This window comes from Cyprinodon variegatus, unplaced genomic scaffold (assembly GCF_000732505.1).
Source record: "Cyprinodon variegatus isolate N-32 unplaced genomic scaffold, C_variegatus-1.0 Scaffold84, whole genome shotgun sequence".
Lineage (NCBI taxonomy): Eukaryota > Metazoa > Chordata > Actinopteri > Cyprinodontiformes > Cyprinodontidae > Cyprinodon > Cyprinodon variegatus.
Window position 1 is genome coordinate 763,471 of NW_015150537.1, and position 21,274 is coordinate 784,744.

At 38.8% G+C, this 21,274-nt stretch overlaps 1 protein-coding gene across 1 annotated transcript; it reads left to right on the plus strand.

Annotated features, from left to right (window-relative positions):
• Positions 1-7,530: 7,530 nt before the first annotated feature.
• Positions 7,531-19,773, plus strand: cxcl14 (chemokine (C-X-C motif) ligand 14). The gene is made up of 4 exons (XM_015373289.1): positions 7,531-7,936; positions 9,322-9,427; positions 15,144-15,257; positions 18,471-19,773. Exons 1-4 carry the CDS (start codon positions 7,873-7,875, stop codon positions 18,484-18,486), a joined length of 300 nt encoding a protein of 99 aa, XP_015228775.1. The 5' UTR covers positions 7,531-7,872; the 3' UTR covers positions 18,487-19,773.
• The last annotated feature ends 1,501 nt before the right edge of the window (positions 19,774-21,274 follow it).

A 21,274-nucleotide genomic window follows, 5' to 3' on the forward strand; every position in this document is an offset into this window, starting at 1 on the left:
TGACAGTTTCAACAGCAATTACATTCATGCCCGGAGCGCTTCACCCCACCCTGCTTACCTCAGTCAACTGCCAAAACCTCCCTCGCACACATTTGTCTGCCTGCCAGGTTACAGGAACTAGACTTTTTGCATGCCGTTCTGTCTCTCTGACTCTCCATTTGCAGAACAGTTGTTCAAAATCCAACTTCAAAATCCAGCACAGAAAAGTTTGTGGATGAAACCTTTATAAAAAGAAATCACTGTGTTGGTTTAGATGAGATATGATTCACCATGATATGCAAGAAAGACATACAAAATAATAGTTCCCTTAAAAATTCCTTCATTTAAAAGAGAGACATTTGCTTATTTGTTTTTAAGTTACTATAACCATTGGGGGAAAAAATAAATAAATAAAAAAAAGTGCAAGGATTAAATTGCTTCATAAAACAGTTTCCATGTTAAAAACTGTTGTGTCTTTTTGGCTGATCTTATGTTTAAGGATCGCCACACTGGGTCATTACAAGTTGCTAACTGACTAGGAAGAGTTTTTACCTCAGATGTCCTTTCTATCACAAGGGTTTTAACCTGGGTCCACATTGCAGTGAGAGACTTAAACCACTTTTCTATGTGGACAAGGGGTGACCAAGAATAGTTTTTATTTTCATACACTTTACAATTGTATATCAAAATGTTTCAGTAAGACTTTTATTAATTATTTTTTATTGTTATCCCTTGCGGTGGTTGGTTCATTTCATTTCCCCTTTAAGAGCTGCTTTGGCCTCTTCTGTGCTATTGGAGTAAACTTGTTTTTTCTAAAGACTACCATGAATTTTCCTCTCTTTTAAGCTTAAAAGCATTCAGTGATAACGTCTGTATTTCATATATTTCTAAATAGTTTATTATTTGCAAAATAATCTTTACCCAAACAAATTAAATGTATAAAGATGGAATCAGTTGATAATGTTTCAATCTGTTTTAGTAAGACGTGCCTGCATTTATACAGTGACACATTCAATTATAACTGGAAAAAGTTTTTTGGTTGCAAGTTTCTATGTCTCTGCTAGTTTCTCTCCATCACTCTTTTGCCAAAAACCAAATATCTCAACCCACCTCACCGAGCCTCTGTTTTTACAACACCCTAATTTTGAAGGTCTTTAAATTTCACCTCCTGCCAAGTTCTTCGAAATGAGTCGTGACAAATGGAGCTTACGATCCAAGGGGCAGTCCTGTTGTGTGTAATAAGATATCGCCCTTCTCTTTGTGACAGACAGCTTGGCTGGAGGGCTGAGAGGAATGGAGACATGGCCAGACCTCCAGGCATAGACAAACAGCTGTCCAGGCTGGTGGTGAGATGGGAAAGTTTTTTACCCAGCCAAATGTTGACAGTTGTACCGCCCCCGCGGACCAGCTGTTATACTGGTCAGTGGGGGTGGTAGTCTCTACCACTCCACACTCTAGCAAGTTTTCACAGAATTGTGAACTAAAGTATCAAGATATTCTTTCCTTGAAAGAAGGTTCATAGCTTTCAAAAACAAAAGAATGACCAGCTAGATTAAGACACATTACTATAGAGGCTGTCACCTATACTTGGGTTTTTTATGTTAAGGGTTACATCTTTCATGTGTTTTTTTTTTTTTTCAAATTTAAATAATCCACTGTAATAGGTGGGGAGGTGGCAAGGGAAAAAAAAACAGCAGCAAGAAACAATCAGATCTAGACTGAACATAACTTAGCAGATCTTCCCAACCATGCCAAATTCTTTGCATCTTCACTCAGCTGGTTGAACAGATGGCGCCAAGTTGGGATGTACTAAAGTTACAAAATAAAAGAGATTAGTTACTCCTGTTCCTCAAAGAGTTGAGACGTGACATAAACTCATAGTCTGAGACACAGGTCTTTTGAGTTTTTTCTTAGTAGCACTAAGATTTGAGATAAAGACTGCAGTTGCAGCTCGATAGATAGCATTCGGCCCAGCTGTCTCACTGTGTGATGTGGGGGCTGCTGCTCCTCAGACTGGAAGAACATGAGAAGAGTGATGAGAACAGCAGACAGGATCATCAGGGCTCCTCTTCATCCCGGGGCTGCATGTCCCAAGCCATCAGTGACCCCTCACACCCCCACCATGGACTGTTTTCCCTGCTTCCCTCTGGGAAGAGGCTTAACAGCATCCGATGCAGGTCCAGCAGATTCTGCAACAGCTTTTTCCCCACTGCCATCAGACTGCTGAACTGTTGAAAAAACTCTAAATCAAGTCACAGATTCTGCCTCACACTGATAACACCAAACCAAAAATAACTCAACTCAAACAATGTTTTTCTAGTGCATTTTTGCCAAATATATATATATATATATATATATATATATATATATATATATATATATATATATATATATATATATATGTGTGTGTCTTTGCAGTGCTCTGAATTTGCATATCAATGTGCTTTGCACCATGTTTTTTTCTACCATGCTGTTTACATTTGCTCACTGCTGTACTTTATGATATGGAAATGTTTCACTGCTATGCTGACAATAAAGTTGTCTAAGTCTAAACTGCTACTCAGGTTCTACTGGGAAACTGTGACTTTGATTATTAGCCAGTGGTGATTGATTATTAGTGGATGTCAATGGCTAATAACAACCTGTTTATGCTGGCTGTAGCTTTATGATATTACCACTAAACGTTTATATGAATGAACATTCTGTAAATTACTTTTCTTTCCCTGTTAAGCAGAGCATAGTATTACAAGAACATTTCAGGCCGAAAATATAAAAATAAAAGCATTTCCTATTTAACCTGTTTAGAACTTTAACACTCATTTAAACAACAGCATGTCTTGTTTGTGAAATTGTAATCTATATACCTTAAATGTAAAGATCTTTAAAAATTAGAATTGAGTTAAAGGCAAAACAAGTTTATTTGTATAACTCAATTTAGTAGAAGAACAGTTCAAAGTGCTTTAAATGAATTTAACAATAAGATAGAAGAAAAATAAAAGCAGAATAAAATAAATTAACATAAAAGCAAGTAGTAAAAACAGTTAACCATAAACTGAAACAAATAATACACCAGTTAACAGTTTAACTTTAATAGGTAAAGGCAGCTCTAATCAAATGGGTTTTTAATTTTGACTTAAAAGAACTCCGGCTTTCAACACTTCTACAGTTTTCTGGAAGTTTGTTTCAGATCAGTGGAGCATAGGAACTAAATGCTGCTTCTCCATGTTTGGTTCTAGTTCTGGGTGGACAGAGTAAGCTGGAACTGGAAGACCTGAGTGGTCAGGCAGGTTGATACACTGACAACAAATCTGTTATGTATTGAGGTGCTGATCCATTCAGTGGTTTATAGACTAACAGGCTAATTTTAAAGTCTATTTTCTGAGTTACAGGGAGCCAGTGGAAGGACTTCAGAACTGGGCTGATGTGTTCTACTTTCTTAGTTCCACTGAGAACACGGCCAGCAGAGTTTTGGATCAGCTGTAGATGCCTTATTGAATTTTTTGGCAAACCTGTGAAGACACTGTTCTCAATCAATCTTACTAAATATAAATGCATAAAGGAGTTTTCTAGATCCTGCTTGGACATTAGTCCTTAAATCCTGGAGATGTTCTTCAGGTGATAAAAGACTGACTTAGTAAGTGCCTTGATGTGTATCTGACAGTTCAGGTCTGAGTCCATCATGAAACCAAGATTTCAACCATAATCAGTTGTTTCTAGCCATAGCAGGGGAAGCTGTGAGCTAACTTTGGATCTCTCTTTCTTTGGTCTGAAAATTATTACCTCAGTTTTGTTTTTATATAGTTGTAGAAAGTTATGGTTCATCCACACATTGATCTGTTCTAAGCATCTAACCAACGCTCTGATGGGTTCATAGTCACCTGGAGACATCGGGATGTAAAGCTGTGTGTCATCTGCATAGTTATGGTAACTGATCTTGTTTTCTGTAATCTGAGCTAAAGGGAGCATGGAAATATTGAATAGAGTATAATATAGCTGCTTAAATATAATATACATAAATATATATTTATATAAATATAGCTGTAGAAAATGGTTTACATAAATTACAAAAATACATTATATAAAACTATTTAATATAAGACTATACTATTTCAGAATAAAGAGAAGAAAATCCTTCAAACCAGATTTGGTATCATATGTAATAAATAATAGTAATAGTCAATACAAAGACAAAAAAAATACATATGTCATTAATAGTTTTAATCTATTTCCATATTCTGTTTCTATGGGGGGGTTTTTTGTTAGTTTTTTATTTTTTATTTTTTTGGCTGGTAAACAAAATACTAAGTGCTCTTAAAATAACTAATAACCATAAAATAAATAATGCTATTAATAACAAAATTATTGATACATTTAAAGATAATTAGATATTGCTGCCATAACTTAGACCTAAGAGTTAACAGTACAAGTTGGGATATCGAAGCTACAGCGATCCACAGTTAGAGGTGACCTAGATGTTTTTTAAAGTAGAGACTTAAGCTCAGAGTAGGGCTTAGATAAAATACTTCTGCACATCTCTGTTGGGTAACATCAGATCTTATGCATTCTCAAAGTTTGTGTGTGTGTGTTTCAGTGTCTGACACTGAAGTCGATGGGTTTTAATGTCAAGCAGTTAAAAGAGATTCTTCTCTATAGTATCTACTCAAATTATGCTGAACTGAAATATTGGTTTGGATAAAGATTTGGAACTTTGTTGTAGGTCAAGGATGTCCAAACTGTTGTAAATTGATGAAGAGTCTTTCACTGGGCTGAAATCGCCTGAATCACTTGTGTTAAAGCAGTTAAACTGCTAAAAATATGCTTGACACCAGGCCTTGATGACTGACTTTGAACCCCTATGCTGTGAAGAAATGTGAATTTAACATCAGAGAGCAGAGGCTTTGAACTATGCCGGGTGATTTATGTCATCAGATGTGATACTTAATTATGTTGGAAAAAGAAGAAAGATGTAATACTGTGTTAAGGATTTTTTAAATGAATCAGTCAACTGCTTTTGATATATCCCTCTCTTTGCTAATTACACTTATTAACAATGTGTGAGTTGTATAAAATGTGTGTTTAATGGGTTAAGTGTCTGTGTGTATGTTGAGTGTATAAATAATACATTTTGATTCTGCTCGTCTTACTACTCTTAATGACTGTTTGCCGTTTTTTAAGCTGCTTATATATATGGCACAGTTTTCACATACAGATATATTTAGTGATCTTGATAGTGTTGTGATTAAAAGTCACAATAGACACTTATTAGGACATTTCCACAACATTCACCTGACAACAGATGTTAAATGCATCAGCTTTTCATTGCAGCTTTATTTCAATTGAAACATGTTGCATCTCTCTCTCCAGTTTTTATTGTTTTTAGTGGAAGGAAACTGATCTAATGGATAGAGACAACAAACGTCTAACTGAATTCTGTCACTTCAGCTTGAGATTATAGCAGGCGACTGATTGTAGTCAATTTCCCCGAGATCAAAAAAGCATGACATGAACCTTGTTCTGCACAGGTGTCCTACAGGGATCACATTATTATATATATGTCCATCAAGGTAAGTAATGCTTGCATCCATTACTCATGTTGAGGGGCAGAGGACAGAAAAACTGGGCTGCACAAACATTTGTCATATTGCATAAAAACAAGTTAATACAGGTGCAGAGAGGTATGTCATGGGTGCTGGTTTAAGTGATTACTGGAGCTGATTGGACTGATATTCTTGGCCATAAGGTGAGCAAACACAAACACGCACATATAGTCACACACTCACAGGGACTTGTCTCACTATCTTTACGGGACATTTTCATTGACTTCCATTAATTTCTACAGCCTAACCGTGACCCTTACCCTAACCCTAACCATTAAGGCTTCATACCTAACCCTATCTCCAACCGTAAACTAAATCCACCGCTTTGTCTTAAACAGGACCCCTGACCCTAAAACAGCTATTCCCGAGGTGGGGTCCAGGCATCGAATGTCACAAGGACCAGTTGGTCCCCACAACATGCCATTTTCACTGAAAATGGGCCCCACAATGTATTGAAAACAAGAGCACACACACACACACACACACAGAGAAAAATCGCTGCTGATGTAGAGTTTTGATGATTGTAGCCTAATCCTGTGATTAGGGGGATCCCAAGTGGGAGGATCAGAGCTCCTTCCCAGGGCTATCTTTTACAGACATTTTCAACTTTTTGGCACCAACAGAAGCAATGACTGCATCTATATTTGATGCAGAAAAACAACACAAAACCAGCAACTATGTAACTGAAATAACACAAATTATAAAATAATGTCTGCAAATTTTTAATCATAAAGAACTACTTGTGGGTTTTGTTTTGTTTTGTTTAAGGCCACGCAACTCAGAAGTAACATATCCCAAATTATAAAAGTAATATAATTTGGCCTTAAAACATCAATTAAATCAAATAATTCTATATGACTGTGGTGAACACAGTTAATGTGAAGACAAAATGAATGCAACACTAAGATTTTTGAAGAAGCCTATCGTATTAAAAATCTGGAGCATTAATGAATTTTTTGTTTAACAAACAGACATATTCCGGCCATATCTTGTAAAGAATATGGAAGAAAAACATTATATTACCAGTGGTATATATTAGACTTACAGAACTGAACAAAATGTAACAATATTCTTGATGAATATTTGACAGAGAATCTTTTAATGAGCCTCACATCAACCCTATTGTTAAAAATAAAAAATAAAACAAGCATAAATCAATTAAATAAAATTCAGTCTAAAGTGAATTTGGTTTGTGATGTTAGGAAACTGAGTCGGAAGCATTTCTTGCAAGACATAATATTCAAATTTATTTAACGTCCTTTGAATGGAGAGGGAGATATTTAATCTCACAAAATAGGCCAAGGAAAAATATAATTCCACAGGTATCTTGATTTAAAACTGAAAAGAAAAAACTGAGAAATGTGACTTCAAATTCATCATCTTAACATATCTGCATGAAAATGCAGATATGGTACCACTGTATTACATGGCTCCTGAGAGTTCTGCATATTCACAGTTGTTGCACTTTTTGGATGTGAGCATCAGTACCCCTACAACAAGAACAAAATAATCAGAATCTACATGCAAGAAAAAGACATGCTCTTTATTAGATATGCTTCCTGGATGAGTCCTTTCAAAGATGCTCCCAAGTTTCATAATAATCCATAAGGCAGGATTTGCTATTGCATAATTTAAAAAAATTATCTGCTTTGATTTATTTTATTTTTTTTAAGCTTTATGATACTGTTTTTAATCAATCAGTTCAATTATTAAACATAGTTATTAATACATAAACCTTTGGCTGGTACCTTTGATCATGCCTAAAGGAGCAGAGCATTTATTTTATTTATTCACCCCTGGAGCTGTGTGTTTTCTGTTACTGAAGAAAGCACCTAAGCTTTACTCCAGGTTGTTAAAGCATGAATTTAACAACTGATGCGGAGGTTTTAGGTTATTTTTCACCCAGCAGAGAGCATTCATGATCTGAGCCTGGCTCTGCGCAGCTTAAACAACCTCTCCCTCCCAGACCACAAGTGTTTGATTCGCTGCCTGGCCGTGCATATTAATGAGCAGAGGCAGCGTGGAGCTTTTAAAGACTGGATCAGCCTTCCAGACTGAGCGACAGGAGAGTTGGAGACGCATCCAAGCGCGCAAGACGCACAGACGGAGTTCAAAGTAACCCCAAACAGACAGAAAACCTTCCCTCAGAACTCTCTATCAGTTCGCCGGTTCTCCATCCACTGCTAGTGGACTTCATCTGTAGCCACTGGTACTTTTTTTCAGTGCGCATTTTTTCCCCACACCGCTAAGGAATCCAGTTTGTGGAACTTTTCTTTAAAGACATCAGTCCTAAGTCATGCATCGGTGCAAAGTGGTACTACTCCTGTTAGTGATCATCATGTGCTTCCTGAGCGCAGAAGGTAATTAACCTTTACTTACTTTATTTTTCTGTGATATATTTATGGAAAATGTCCTCTTGGCGCTGAAACTGTGGTGATGTAACAGTTTCCTGCTTTGTTTACTTTCTTTTCCTGAAAGTACATTTAGTGGGACAAAATGCATTTGCATCATTTTCCCATTTTTAAGAGTTTGTTTCAACCAATAATTAAACTCAGAACAAACTAGTCAGTAATACTTTATGTTTAGAATGGCAACACCTGTTCCAGTTTTCTTTCTTTCTTTCTTTCTTTCTTTCTTTCTTTCTTTCTTTCTTTCTTTCTTTCTTTCTTTCTTTCTTTCTTTCTTTCTTCTGTTTTTTCCTGTTTTTTCCTTGCTTCCTTTCTTTCTTTCTACATATCCAACAATGTATAAAATAATATTTGTGTCTATAGGAATACATCTGTTTTCAAAACTGCTTAGATCATAAGAATATGTTCAAACCAATCCGAAGAGAAACAATACTTAAACATGCTATTACGTTTACATTTAAAGCATTTAATGTAAAATATCTGGTAAACTAAGATTTGAAAACCTCTTTCTTTATTCATGTTTGGCTTCATAATCTCTGACTAGCATATTTTTAGTGGCTTGGAAAGTAAAGCAAACAGTCGTTTTGTTCTGTTAGAGTGATGTAAACATCCATTTGTGCCTGTTTGTCAGTGGGAGCTGATTCTCTCCAGTCAATATTAACTGATGTGTGTTTGCTGATATTTATTGTCCTGTGTGAGTGTGCCTGGCGCTGGCTGCAGTGTGAGCTTTCTGACAGATTTAGTGGCCCAGAGGTCAGCGCTGATAGCAGGTGATGGATGAAGGGAAACCTTGGACCATCCGGGTCATCCCAGATATACAACCGGCAAAACCAATTTGCTTCTGCTTCTTTATTCGCCGACAGCCAAAGTCATGGCCAGTAGACAGTTGGAGCTGGGGGTGAAGATGAATGTGTATTTACTTGAAAAATGTAACAATAAGAAGCGGAGTGTTATCTGGATCAGTGTGCATCAGGGTGTCTTTAACGCTAAATTATTTCTAGAAATACAGGATGTAATGTGCTAAGGAAAAGGGAACTGATGTTTGAAGAAAAAAATCTGTATGGCCTCAAATAAACAACTGAAAATAATGCTTAGATTTTGGTGGGTTAAGAACAACCCTCCCTTAAAATAGTAATTTATAATAAATTAACTTTTTAGATCATTGCCAGATGTTTTAATCGGAATTAAAGCTAGAGGAATATATGGCAAAGAGATAAGCAGGAAGATATTTGCACTCAGGATTTCCAAGCATTGACTTCCCTGTCAGTTCAAAATCTTTTTCACAAAAGTGAACAGAACTATTTAAATCCTAACATTTTCCATACATTTTTCTACAGCCTATAAGTGCAGATGCACCAGAAAAGGACCAAAGATCAGATATAAGGATGTGCAGAAGCTGGAGATCAAACCCAAACATCCCTTCTGCCAAGAGAAGATGATATTGTGAGTTCTTTTTGTTTATTCTCACAATTTTTCTGCTTTTCTGTTTTTTTTTCTATGTTTCGTTTTTTTAATAGTCAGGCTCAATGCCTACTTATCGGCTTCTAGTTTTTCTCCATAACTTTTCTGTCTGGGTGAATCCATGTCACACTTTCCGTAGCAGAGCAGCAAATTTACTCTTAAGTCATACATTTGTTGGTTTCATAGGTGCTATGGCTTTGGGTTTATCTTTTTTTTAGGCCATCACTAATCATGAAAGTGATGCTAAATAAGTGAAATTAGTTTTAAGATTAGACTAAAACATGACCATCAAAGGAGTTAACCAGCCCTACTTCCAAGAGGTGGAGCCTGTTCAGACAGAAAGGTCACATAGAAGAATAAAAGCACAGATTTCGAACATTTCCAGAATATTAATTTATGAAAAAACATTGCCTTGATTCAGCTGCTAAAATTAGGGATTACAAAACCAACATTTTCTCATTTCAACAATTTTTAGACATCTGACACTAAAAAAAAAAAAAAACAGGAATTTTCAACCCCCATTTCTGAGAATGTGAAGCCATCCGTCTCTTTGAGGTCTTATCTTGAATTCCTGACTGTGTATTTGATCCATCCACCCACTGCCTCTCTGCTATCTGACCCTCCACCCATGAAATCACAGCTGAAGCAAACAGGCAGGTATTATGTTCAATTTGAGCCAAGGTGGAATGCAGCCTAAACCTCCCTGATGATAACAGAGTCTCTCTGATCCACAATAACTTACACACATTCACTAGGGTGTTATAGCGTGTTACAGCATGTTCCCTATTTCTGGACGTTCAAATGGTGGAAAGGTGTCACATGAGCTTGAAATGTGACGTTTTAGCTCTCTGTGAAGTTGGCGGCCCAGCAGATTGAATTGTTATGTCAGCCTCCAGGGATTCAGGGATTCCTGTTGAATTCACAAACTCTGCTGCCACCTGCTGCCACATTTCAGTCATACCAACAGCAGGGAGCAGCCTGCTGGGTTCAACATGGGTTAAATACCCACCTTTCAGGGACACCTAAAGAAAGTTTTATAAGGGGCTTCTAGATGGGTGCTAAAGTTGTTTACTATTGTAGGAAATTAAGTCTGATATAACAAATTTAAAAAACAATGGCATTTAGGTAAGTGTTAGACCACCAAACCAATGTTTTGTGTGCTAGCCTCTGTATAAGTACACACTTTGTATATATGTTAAAAAATAAAATTTATCTGTTGGGCGGCACCATTATTAACAATCCTACCTTCAGTACTATGAACAAGGGTAGTTGTCTACAATGTTTCCCAGGTTTAGAATAAAAAGAGAAAGATCTCTGCTCAGTGTCTCTTTGATCATGGTTGATTCCTGATTCTGATTCACAGCCCAAAGCTGTTCTACAGGCTTTAGGTCTGGGATCAAGGTGTTAGGACAGTTTCTTTTTTTTCACCAGTGAAAATAACCAGTGATGATTTATCTTAATTTTTTTTTTCAACTTTTAAGACATCCCGATTGTTTCAAAGAGTTTGTGCTGAAGTGGTTGTAACAGGATTTTTAGGGAGTTTGGACGAGAAGCTGTAACCTGTACTCACAGAGGGCACAAGGTTCTTTTCCACAGATAGCAGATATAAGTAAAAATTCTTTATCCTTCTCATCATCTGTGCTGACGGATATCCCGTCTAACTGGCAGATACTGTATGCTGCACAGCCTTAGTTCCACAGCAGAATCACCTATAGCAGGCATCCCCAAACTCGGTCCTCAAGGCCCCCTGTCCTGCAGGTTTTAGAGGTTTCCTTGCTCCAGCACAGCTGATTTTAATTGAAAGCTGATTAACTGGCTTTTGGTCCACTGCAATCATTATAACCAGCTGTGCTGAAGCAGAGAAACCTCTAAAACCTGCAGGACAGGGGGCCTTGAGGACCGAGTTTGGGGATGCCTGACCTATAGCATTTGTTGTTAAAATGCTCAGTCGCGTCCGTTCCAACAAAAGATCCAGATAGTCAAATCAGTTATGTTTCTGCTGGTAGGACAGGGGATGTTTCTGTCTGATTTAGACAGCATATTGTTGCTATGGAATCACTTTTCTTCAGGTCTTTAATTGTTAGCTATAGTGATGTTGTTTACCTCCCTCATCATGATAGTCACCGTTTGCATTCAAAACATTCTCTCAATCTGAATGTAGCAAATTGTAGCCCCTAGCTCCTGTTCTTTAACCATTTATGGGGTCAACAGTAAGGACACTATTATCAGTAGGAAAAGAACTCCAGACGGCTCTACCTAGTATGGTCTTGAAATCTTGATCATAACCGAAGGAAGATATCCCAGATACAAGGGCTTCACAGGTGTCTGGGCTGTCTCTTAGAGATAGGGTTAGGAGCTCAGTCATTTGGGAGAGCCTCAGAGTAGAACCGCTTTTCCTCCACATCAAGAGGAGTCATCAAGAGGAGGTGGCTCAGCCATCCTTTTTGGATGGGAGTTTTCAGAGTTTTTCCAGGCATGTCCCACTGGGCGGAGGCTCAGGGGACAATCCAGGACACGATGGACGCACTACGTCTCTCTGTTGACCTGGGAGAGCATCAGGCTGCCCCCACTAGTGCTGGAGGAGGTGTCTGCAGAGAGGGAAGTCTGGGAGTCTGCCAAGACCGATGGCCCCGCGACCCGGTCCAAGATGAAGGAGACGACAAGTATGATGAGTATGAGTCCCTAAGAACCACGTGCGTTTCCGGCGCATAATGATGTTCAGAAGGCTAAAGACTGTGTGGATTAGTTGGGGTAAGGAACGTAGACCGACCAGCAAATCAAGACCTTTGCCATTTTGCTCAACCCTCTCCTCATCACAACAAACCGGTGCAGTATTGGCATTAGAGTAGCAGCTGTCTATCGATCTCCCACTCCATTCTCCCCTCACTCATTAACGGGACCCCAAGATACTTAAACCGCTTGAGGAATGAGCTCTCCTTAAACCTGAAGGGGAAAAGACACCCTTTTCCGCTCAAGAACCATGGCCTCAGACTTGGAAGAGCTCATTTTCATCGGCTGCAAACTCACCAGTGCTTGCTGTAGGTCTTGGCAGAAGGGATCCTCTGGAAAAAGAAGGGGCGAAAACCGCCTGTCCGTGTTGGACTCCATTAGGGTTGTCCTCTGTCACCAGTTGTGTTCATAACCTTTATGAACAAGAATCCTTGGAACAGCTAAGAAAAGGAATAGGAGTCTAGGTTGGGGGAGAAGCAGGGTTCACAGAGACTTGAAGAAGTAACAAACAGAGATAAATATGATTTAGTTGAATTTGTTTTAAATAGATTGGGGAAGCAGCAACTGTCCCTCTGCTGTTTTCCCTTTAATGTGCAGTTTTTGACTGAATACAGAAGATTCAATTCTATTACCACATTTACTGATTTCAGCCCAGATTGAGAACTTGGGTTTAGGCCTCTTGTCCAGGGGCACACTAACACTAACCAAATAAAGAACATAAAATTAATACATCAGCTTTTGAAAAAAAAAAAAAAAAACATCTAATCTAAAAATGTTGCCACAGTTAGTCGAATGAGGCTTTTTTTTTTCATTTTAAGGACCAAGGTGTCCCGAAAAATGAGTTTGCAGCTTTAAACACCTAACTAAATAAAAGGCGATTTCAAGCATTAGAACACTAGACTGTGCAAAAATGATTTAAATTATTTTAACTCTTCTATATTTTGAACTCAATATATTATCCTAGTTTAGTTGAGAGTGCGGTCAGGATTGATGGTTGTACACTTGAAAAGAGGCAGCAGGCATATTAATATTAATAGACATCCATCTATTACATTTACCCACTTATCCATGAAGGGCTGCCAAGGGGCTGGTACCTATCTCTAGAAGTGATTGGACGAGAGGTGGGGTCTACCCTGGGCAGCTCTCCAGTCCATCAAAAGGCATACAACCACCGGCACACATTTAGACCAAGGGCATGTAAGAGAGATCAGGCACCTGACAGTCATGTTTCTTAATGGGGGAAGCCAGAGTACCCAGAGAGAAACCACACAACAATGGGTAGAACATGCAAACAGCCTTTACTTCTTCCTGCAAGCAATAGTGCTGCAATGTGCACCACCAAGCAGCTCTATTGATAAACAGATAGATATTAAAGCTAATATGAAATAACAATAATATTTTTGTGAAAAACTATTCCCTAATGAAAAACAAAACACAATTTATTCCAAGCAAAATAACATCACAAGAAGATTAAACTCATATTACTTCTCTGGAGAGCGTTAATGAGTTTGGAACTGGTGATAAACTCACACATAACGGGAAATTAATCAACAGTGATTACAATGAAAGAATAAAGAAAAGCACACTGGCATTCTTCAGCTCCCATTATTATTTCTGTGTGGGTTACCTGCCTGCCACACAGGCATCATTCATGGCTCCTCTATTAGCATGAGATGGGGGCCACCAGTTGTGAGAGCCCAGTGAAAAATGAGCCGCAGCAGGCTCCGGAAAGCCACGGAAAGAATAAAAGTGGGAAAGAAATGAGTATGAGGGTCCTCTCTCTGGGTGCTTGGCTCATGGCTCTTAGTTTGGCATGCTGGGCGCAGACTCCAAAGCACAAACACACTCTGCTCTGAATGTCCCTGTTCCTCCTTGTTTTTTTCCATTTACTTATTTTCCAACCATCTCCTCCCTTTGAATCCTTTAAATTTCATCCTCTTCTCTTTCATTTTATCCGCCCCATCCTTTTCTTCGTACCATTCAGCGTATTTGTGGCCGTTGTGCCCAGCTGCCCAGGTGAATGATAATGAGTGTGAACTAAAGCTCAAATTAACAGAGCAATGAGGTTAAATGTTCCCCCCTGTTGAGCAGCTTTGCAGATATGAGTCCGCTGGCATGCATGCGTGCACAAACATCCCCCCACATTTTAAAGAGGCAACAACAAAGCACAAACAGCTTTCCTACTGAAGCCTTAATAGCCAAACAAAGTGACAACTGAATGAGCAGGAAAATAGATGCAGCCCTCTTTAATCGGATTCTTATGGTGACTGACTTTAAGAGTCAGACCCTTTATCCTGCAGTCATTTAGCATTCATGGTCTACTGAGGATCGCACCGTCAGGGGATGGAGAGGCCCTGCATTCTGTTTTCCACCACATTCAGCTGGATTCAATATGCCACATGCAGGCAGACTGTCTCTGTCATCACTTCGAGTAGACCCTTAGAGACTCGCCATTTCATTCATTCAGGTTAGATGTCACATTTTTAAGTGGCAGCACCATAATATTGCCTTCTTGCAAGGAAGACAGCAAAGCTGTGCAGGCAGACCTTCTGGAACTGAGAGGGCATTTAACGGTGGGAATGCTATCCATGGCAGCAAAGAATGGTGTCTAAAATCTGGGGCAATAACATGTCAAGTGTGCTACAGCAGTACCGGTCTCCATTCAAAGGGCTTCAATGGCTTTCATGTGGTTTAAATGTGTGTTTTCAGATCCTCAGAAGTACCTGCTCTTGTGTGTGATCTTGGTCATCACTTGGTCTTTCAGAGAGCTCCTTCTTTCCTGGCTCCATAGTTGTTGTTTTTTCACCAGCTGCTTTGTGATCTAGCAGCTTTTATGGAGTTTTTTTTAATTTAGCATTTTTAAAAGTTGATTCAGACTTCTTCTTTTTTTTAATCTTTTTTTTTTACTTTGACTGAATGTTGATAAAATGGCATCCTGACCTGCATTCTATATTTCTTCTCACTCTAGTGTAACGATGGAGAACGTGTCTCGGTTTAAGGGCCAGGAGTATTGTCTTCACCCGAACCTCCAGAGCACCAAGAACCTGGTTAAATGGTTCCGCATCTGGAAGGACAAGCACAGGTAGAAACGCATCAACTTTAGGCAAAAGTGAACTCAATATAATAGCCTTTGCTGAAAATAAATATACAAAATTTTATTGATTATCCTTGAGTATAGATTTTTATTATGGAAAATCCATCAAATGTTCTGCTCTGTCTGTTTCACATCATTATTAAAGAAATTAGATATAATTAAAAGTAAGTATGAGTAATCATAACTTACATTTTTTTGTCAAAGAAAAAGAATGAGAAATGCCTTTGAAACATATTCATGTTTTTTTATTGTTGTTGTTTCTCAGCATTGCAAAAAAACTTGTGTTTGTTGTTGGAGTGTTTTTGGACAGACCAAAACAGAATAGCTAATAACTAGTATAGAAAAAAAGGATTCCTGGTTTTAAACATTACTATTAAAAAAGTTTGCCTCCATTTGTAATGAATTTCATTCATTTTTGATGCCCTTAAATAGACATGAGCAGCTAATTTCCTCTAGAAGTTGCCTTCTTTGTGGTGAGTTTAGTTGTGTGTTTTTAGGTAAAAATACAGCTATTTTTTTATTAGATGTTCTGTTGAGAACATTTAAGAACAACCAGCATTATGAAGGCAAAGGAACCCAACAGAAGGGTCAGTGAGGAATTTTTGATTCAGTTTAAAGCAGGGTTAGGTTCTAGAACACTATCCCAATCTTGAATCATCTTCAAAAGCTCTAATCAATCTACAAAATGCTGTGTTTGAAAAGACCTAAATGACTTTCTGGTAACACCACAGTAAAGCATGATGGTGGCTCACCATTCTGAGGGAATGCATTTCTTTAGAAGGAACATGGAAGCTTATTAGCGTTATTGAGGAAGTGACCAGAGATAAATTCATGATAATCCTGAAAGAAAACCTGTTAGAGACTGGGTTCGAGGTTCAACCTCCACTGGATTTTGGAGAGGATCCTCCACTTCCCGATTTTACAGCTTTTCCATTTTCTTCCGCTTTATCCGGGGCCGGGTTGCGGAGGTAACAGTCCAAGCAGAGATGCCCAGACTTTCAGATCTACACACACCTCCTCCAGCTGCCCTGGGGGGCCCCGAGGCGACAGCAGGCCAGCTCAAAGACATAATCCCTCCATCATGTCCTGGGCCTTCCATGAAGCCTCCTCACAATAGGACATGCCTGGATCACTTCCCGAGGGAAACGATCAGGAGGCATGGGGAACAGATGCCCGAGCCAACTGGCTCCTTTCAACGTGTAGGAGCAACGACTCTGCTCCAAGCTCCTCCCGGGTAACTGTGCTCCTCACCCAATCTCGATGGGTGCAACCAGCCACCCTGCGAAAGAAACTCATTTTGGCCACTTGTATTTGTGATTTTGTCCTTTTACCATTACCCAGATCTCATGACCATAGATAAGGGTGGAATGTAGATTGATCGGTAAATCATAAGCTTTGCCCCCTGACTCAGCTCCCTCTACACCAGGACTGTCCGATACAGCAAGAGCATCACTGCAGACGCTGCACCGATCCATCTATCGTTCTCACGATCCATCCGTCCCTCACTTGTGAACAGGATGCCGAGATACTTGTACTCCTCCACTTGAGAAAAGGACTCTCCACCGACCTGAAGCTTTCACCAGTGGAAAACCATGGCCTCGGACTTGGAGGTGTTGATCCTCATCCTGGCCGCTTCACACTTGGCTGCTCAACCGATCACAACCTAGCAGTGAGCTGGAGTCGCTGGCACAGGAGGAAACTGGTCAGCCCTGGCAGGCCTAAGAGTGTTGTGAGGGTCTATTGGGAACGTCTGGTGGATCCCTCTGTTAGTGGGGTCTTTAACTCCCACCTCCGGATGAGTTTCTCCCAGATCCTGAGGGAGATTCAAGACTTGGAGTCGTAGTGGTCCATGTTCTCTTCCCCCATTGTCAATGCGACCGTTCGCACCTGTGGCTGTAAGGTCTCCTGTGACTTGTTGTGGCAATCCCCGAATCTGTTGGTGGTGCCCGTAATTAAGAGATGCCATTTAGGTAAGTAAGGGAAGAAGGAGGCCTACCGGTCCTTGTTAGCTAGTGGGACTCCAGAGTCAGCTGAAAGGTACCTGCTGGCCAAGCATGCTGCAGCCATGCAGTCACAGAGGCAAATACTCTGGTCTGGGAGGAGTTCAGAGAGGCCATGTAGGAGGACTATTGGTCAGCCTCGAAAGTGTTCTGGCAAACTGTCCGCCGCCTTGGGAGGGGAAGCAGTGCTTCAATAACACTGTTTACAATGCGGGTGGGGAGCTGCTGACCTCGAATAGGGATGTTGTCGGGCGGTGGAAGGAGTACTTCGAAGATCTCCTCAATCCCATCGTCACGTCTTCTGAGGAGGAGGAAGAGGCTGGAGACTCAGAGGCGGCCTTGCCCATCAGCCAGGCTGAGGTCACTGAGGTAGTTAGAAAGCTTCCCGGTGTCAAGGTCCTGGGGATGGATGAGATTCGTCCTGAGTAACTTAAGTCTCTGGATGTTGTAGGACTTTCTTGGCTGACAAGTCTCTACAGCGTCGTGTGGCAGTCTGGGACTGTACCCCTGGATTCGCACACCAGGGTGGTCGTCCCTCTCTTCAAAAAGGGGGATTGCAGGATGTGCTCCAATTAAGCAGGGATCACACTCCTCAGCCATCCCAGTAAGGTCTACTCCAGGGTACTGGAGAGGAGGATCCAGCCAATAGTTGAACCTCGGATCCAGGAGAAACAATGCTGTTTTCGCCCTGGTAGCAACACACTGGACAACTTTTCCCAGCTGAATTTTTTGACCTGTGAGAAATGTCATCCTCCATAATTGACAAAAATCCTAAGACAACCTTAAAATCTCTTATTTGATGGTTTAGAATGCATCAGTTAATAAATCACGTTGACACAAGAGCTCCCCAAAGAGCTATAAAAGGTCCCCTTCTTCTTTCAAGTACTTTATCATCAAACCAGTCTCCAAGAAACATGCCATCATGAAATTAAATGACTCACATGTCCTCCTTGGTCCAGAAATTATTTGAGATATTGAAAATGAATTATCTGAGGAAGGGCCTTTGCTAGACCTTCTACTGTGTGTTCCTAATTCTATGGTCCTCTGTAGTTTATGTGTGGATGTTCAAGCTGTAGCTACAGATGAACCTTACTTTTTAAAGACTTTTCTGTACAAACTGAAACTGCAAGAAGTACCATGTAGAGCTACCAGAAGTCAAAGTTGACCGGACCATATTAACCCTCCTCACTTTTCTTCACAGGGTTTATGAGGCCTAAATCCTTGGCTTTCCAGAACACAAGGATCAAATTAGAGGAAAACCAGAAAATGACACCACCAACTGTCCTGTGAAGAAATGATCTACAGTGAAGCTGTTCTTCTTCCTGAGACTTGCTGAGAACATTAAAATGTATCTGTAGTCTGTATATAGTCTGATGGGCCTGTTTTAGTCCTCGCCAAGCTAGTTACTTTACTTCCATTTCCAGCCTGCACAGCAGTGTGTGTATCTGCCAGGTGTTATTTAGGGAAACATCTCAATTTCTTTACCTCTTAGGATTCTACCCACGCAAGACTCACAGATTCTGAAGAAACACAGACCTTTTGTGAAAGCACAGAACTGTACATGTAGACTGGCGAGGTATGTTTCTCCACTGCCAACCTCCATGACATGATGTGTCTTTTAAGCATCCTGTTTTTAAAAAAAGGGAGATGAAACACTATAGTAAAATACACCTTATAATTCAGTTTTTTTTAGAACAGAGTAGTTACATTTGATACTGACATTATGGAGGTGTGTGTTTGTGTGCATTAGACAAGCAGAAATATTTCCGCCAACATGTTTGGAAAATATTCTCTGCTTTAATGTCAGGGTCAAAGATAGATTCAGCACAAGATAAAAACAAATAATATTAGTGCCATGCTACATACGTAGGGGCATGTTTGTAAGTGTAAAATATTCGTTCTAAAATGTAGAAAGAAAGCAATCTTTGTTCTTTCAATCTGTTTTTAGTTACACGTTTCTCTAATGGTGCATTATTTCATACAAAAAGTTCTGATTACTACTTGGTTAAAATTTTTGTCAGTTCATTAGCTGTGTTGGTTCTATTACTTTAACAAAAGATGTGCACTTTTTTTCAGTCTGCATCCTCCTCTTGTTTATTATTTTATATTGTTGAAAGAAGTCAAATAAATTTAAGAAAAGATCTAACATCTATCATAACACGTAATTCTGAATTTGGGAGCATTTTAAGGGTTAAAAGGTTGGTGCTCTACAGAGTACAATGCCTGGCAATAATATTCACCCGCCTTGAACCCTTTTTTTCATTGTATGAATTTAAAGCTTGACTTAAAGGTATAGTGGTGGATTTTAGCAAATTTTTGGAAAAACCATTTTACTTTATAAAAAAAAAAAATACACACGAACAACCTTGTACCTGCTCCATAGAGGGAACGCCCATTAAACGTGTGCGAGAGCATGCACAAACCCATTTCTCCTTGCGCACACTCTAAGTTGCTGTTTGCATCGCTCATACAAGCTTACTTTCCAAAATAATTGCAATTTTTCCATCAGTTAAAATGGGGACGAGCACATCGGATCGCCTTACGTAAACATATCACAAGAATGATTGACATTTAGGAGAGAAACTTCCTTGATGATCCACCCAGAAAAAGAACATAATCCACTATACCTTCAGGTGAATTTTATTTGGGGTTTAAAATGATAGATCAACACAAGATGGTGCATTGTTAAGAAGTAGAAGGAAAATGATAATGTTTTCGATATTTATTTTTCAGATATGTCTGAAAAGTATGGTATGAATTTCTTTTCAACCCCCGATAAGCTTCCTCTGAAATAATTAATGCTCTTTTAAACATCCATGTCTTTGGTAGGTCTGCAGGTAGCCATACACTATTTTATGCTTGACGCATTTTTGTTTGAAGAAGATATAATTTTCCTTCCACTTCTGTTATGCATGAGTTAGTGTTGGCCAGTCTTGTTTAAACACGGTGAAGTTTGAGACAGAGTGAAAAAATTTGTTTGTTCTGGAAAGGGAAACAAGGCAGCATTTTTGCAATAGTTGGGATAAGGGTGCAACAGTGTGTGTTTTCTTTTCTTTTTTTTTTTTCTAAGTCAAGTAAAAAAATATTTTATCTGTTTTATGCTTTGTTTTTTTATTTTTTGTTAAATCACATCTGACAGGAAAGAGTATCGCTTTATTTTCTTAGTCATAACCACTGCCCTGATGCAAAACAATATATAAATACTTGTAAATAGTTATTTTTATCATAATTTGATTTTCCTCTTATAACTTTACTGAAAACAAGTCATTTGTGTAACCATATCATGTTTATTGCCATTAAAGAGATTTCACACGTGTCTACTGTTGATTTTTATAGTTTAAATCTTTTTAACAGAAATCATGGAATGAACTGTTATGCTATAGATAGATAGAGTCAATAGTTGATTGATTTTTAATAAAATTAAAGTAAGAACAAAATTTTCATATAACTACAATTTCAGTACTATGCCACAGTAGTTCCACCAGGTGGCGCTAATGACACATTTTTTATTATTATTTTTTTTTATCTAAACGTCAATAATTACCGGTTGCGTATCATTATCCAGTTACAGCAACCGCAAAACTCTGTATAAAAAGTAATTGTGCATATATATACATAAAAACATAATTTTTTTTGGATAGCTTCTTTCATTCTTTCTTTGTAGTTTGCTTACATGCTTTACTTACCCTATAGCACTTCTTTTTAGTAACTTTCATAATCTTATTTTTATTGAATTAGTATCATATTGGCGACTGTAGGCACTCGAATTCTAGGTGAGAACAGTCAGTTAGAGATATAACAAAAACAGCACTATTAAGTGTATATCTGGAATATGAATGCGTCAACAAGACTGAAGTTATATCTTACTGGAAAAAATATAAGTTGTTAAAAAAATAACACTGTATATTAAATCTAGATCTATCTATCTATCTATCTATCTATCTATCTATCTATCTATCTATCTATCTATCTATCTATCTATCTATCTATCTATCTATCTATCTA

Coding starts and splice junctions, on each gene's coding strand:
- cxcl14 (XM_015373289.1), top strand. CDS start 7,873: ATGCATCGGTGCAAAGTGGTACTACTCCTGTTAGTGATCATCATGTGC. Junction 7,937..9,321: donor GTGCTTCCTGAGCGCAGAAG/GTAATTAACCTT, acceptor ATTTTTCTACAG/CCTATAAGTGCAGATGCACC. Junction 9,428..15,143: donor TGCCAAGAGAAGATGATATT/GTGAGTTCTTTT, acceptor TTCTCACTCTAG/TGTAACGATGGAGAACGTGT.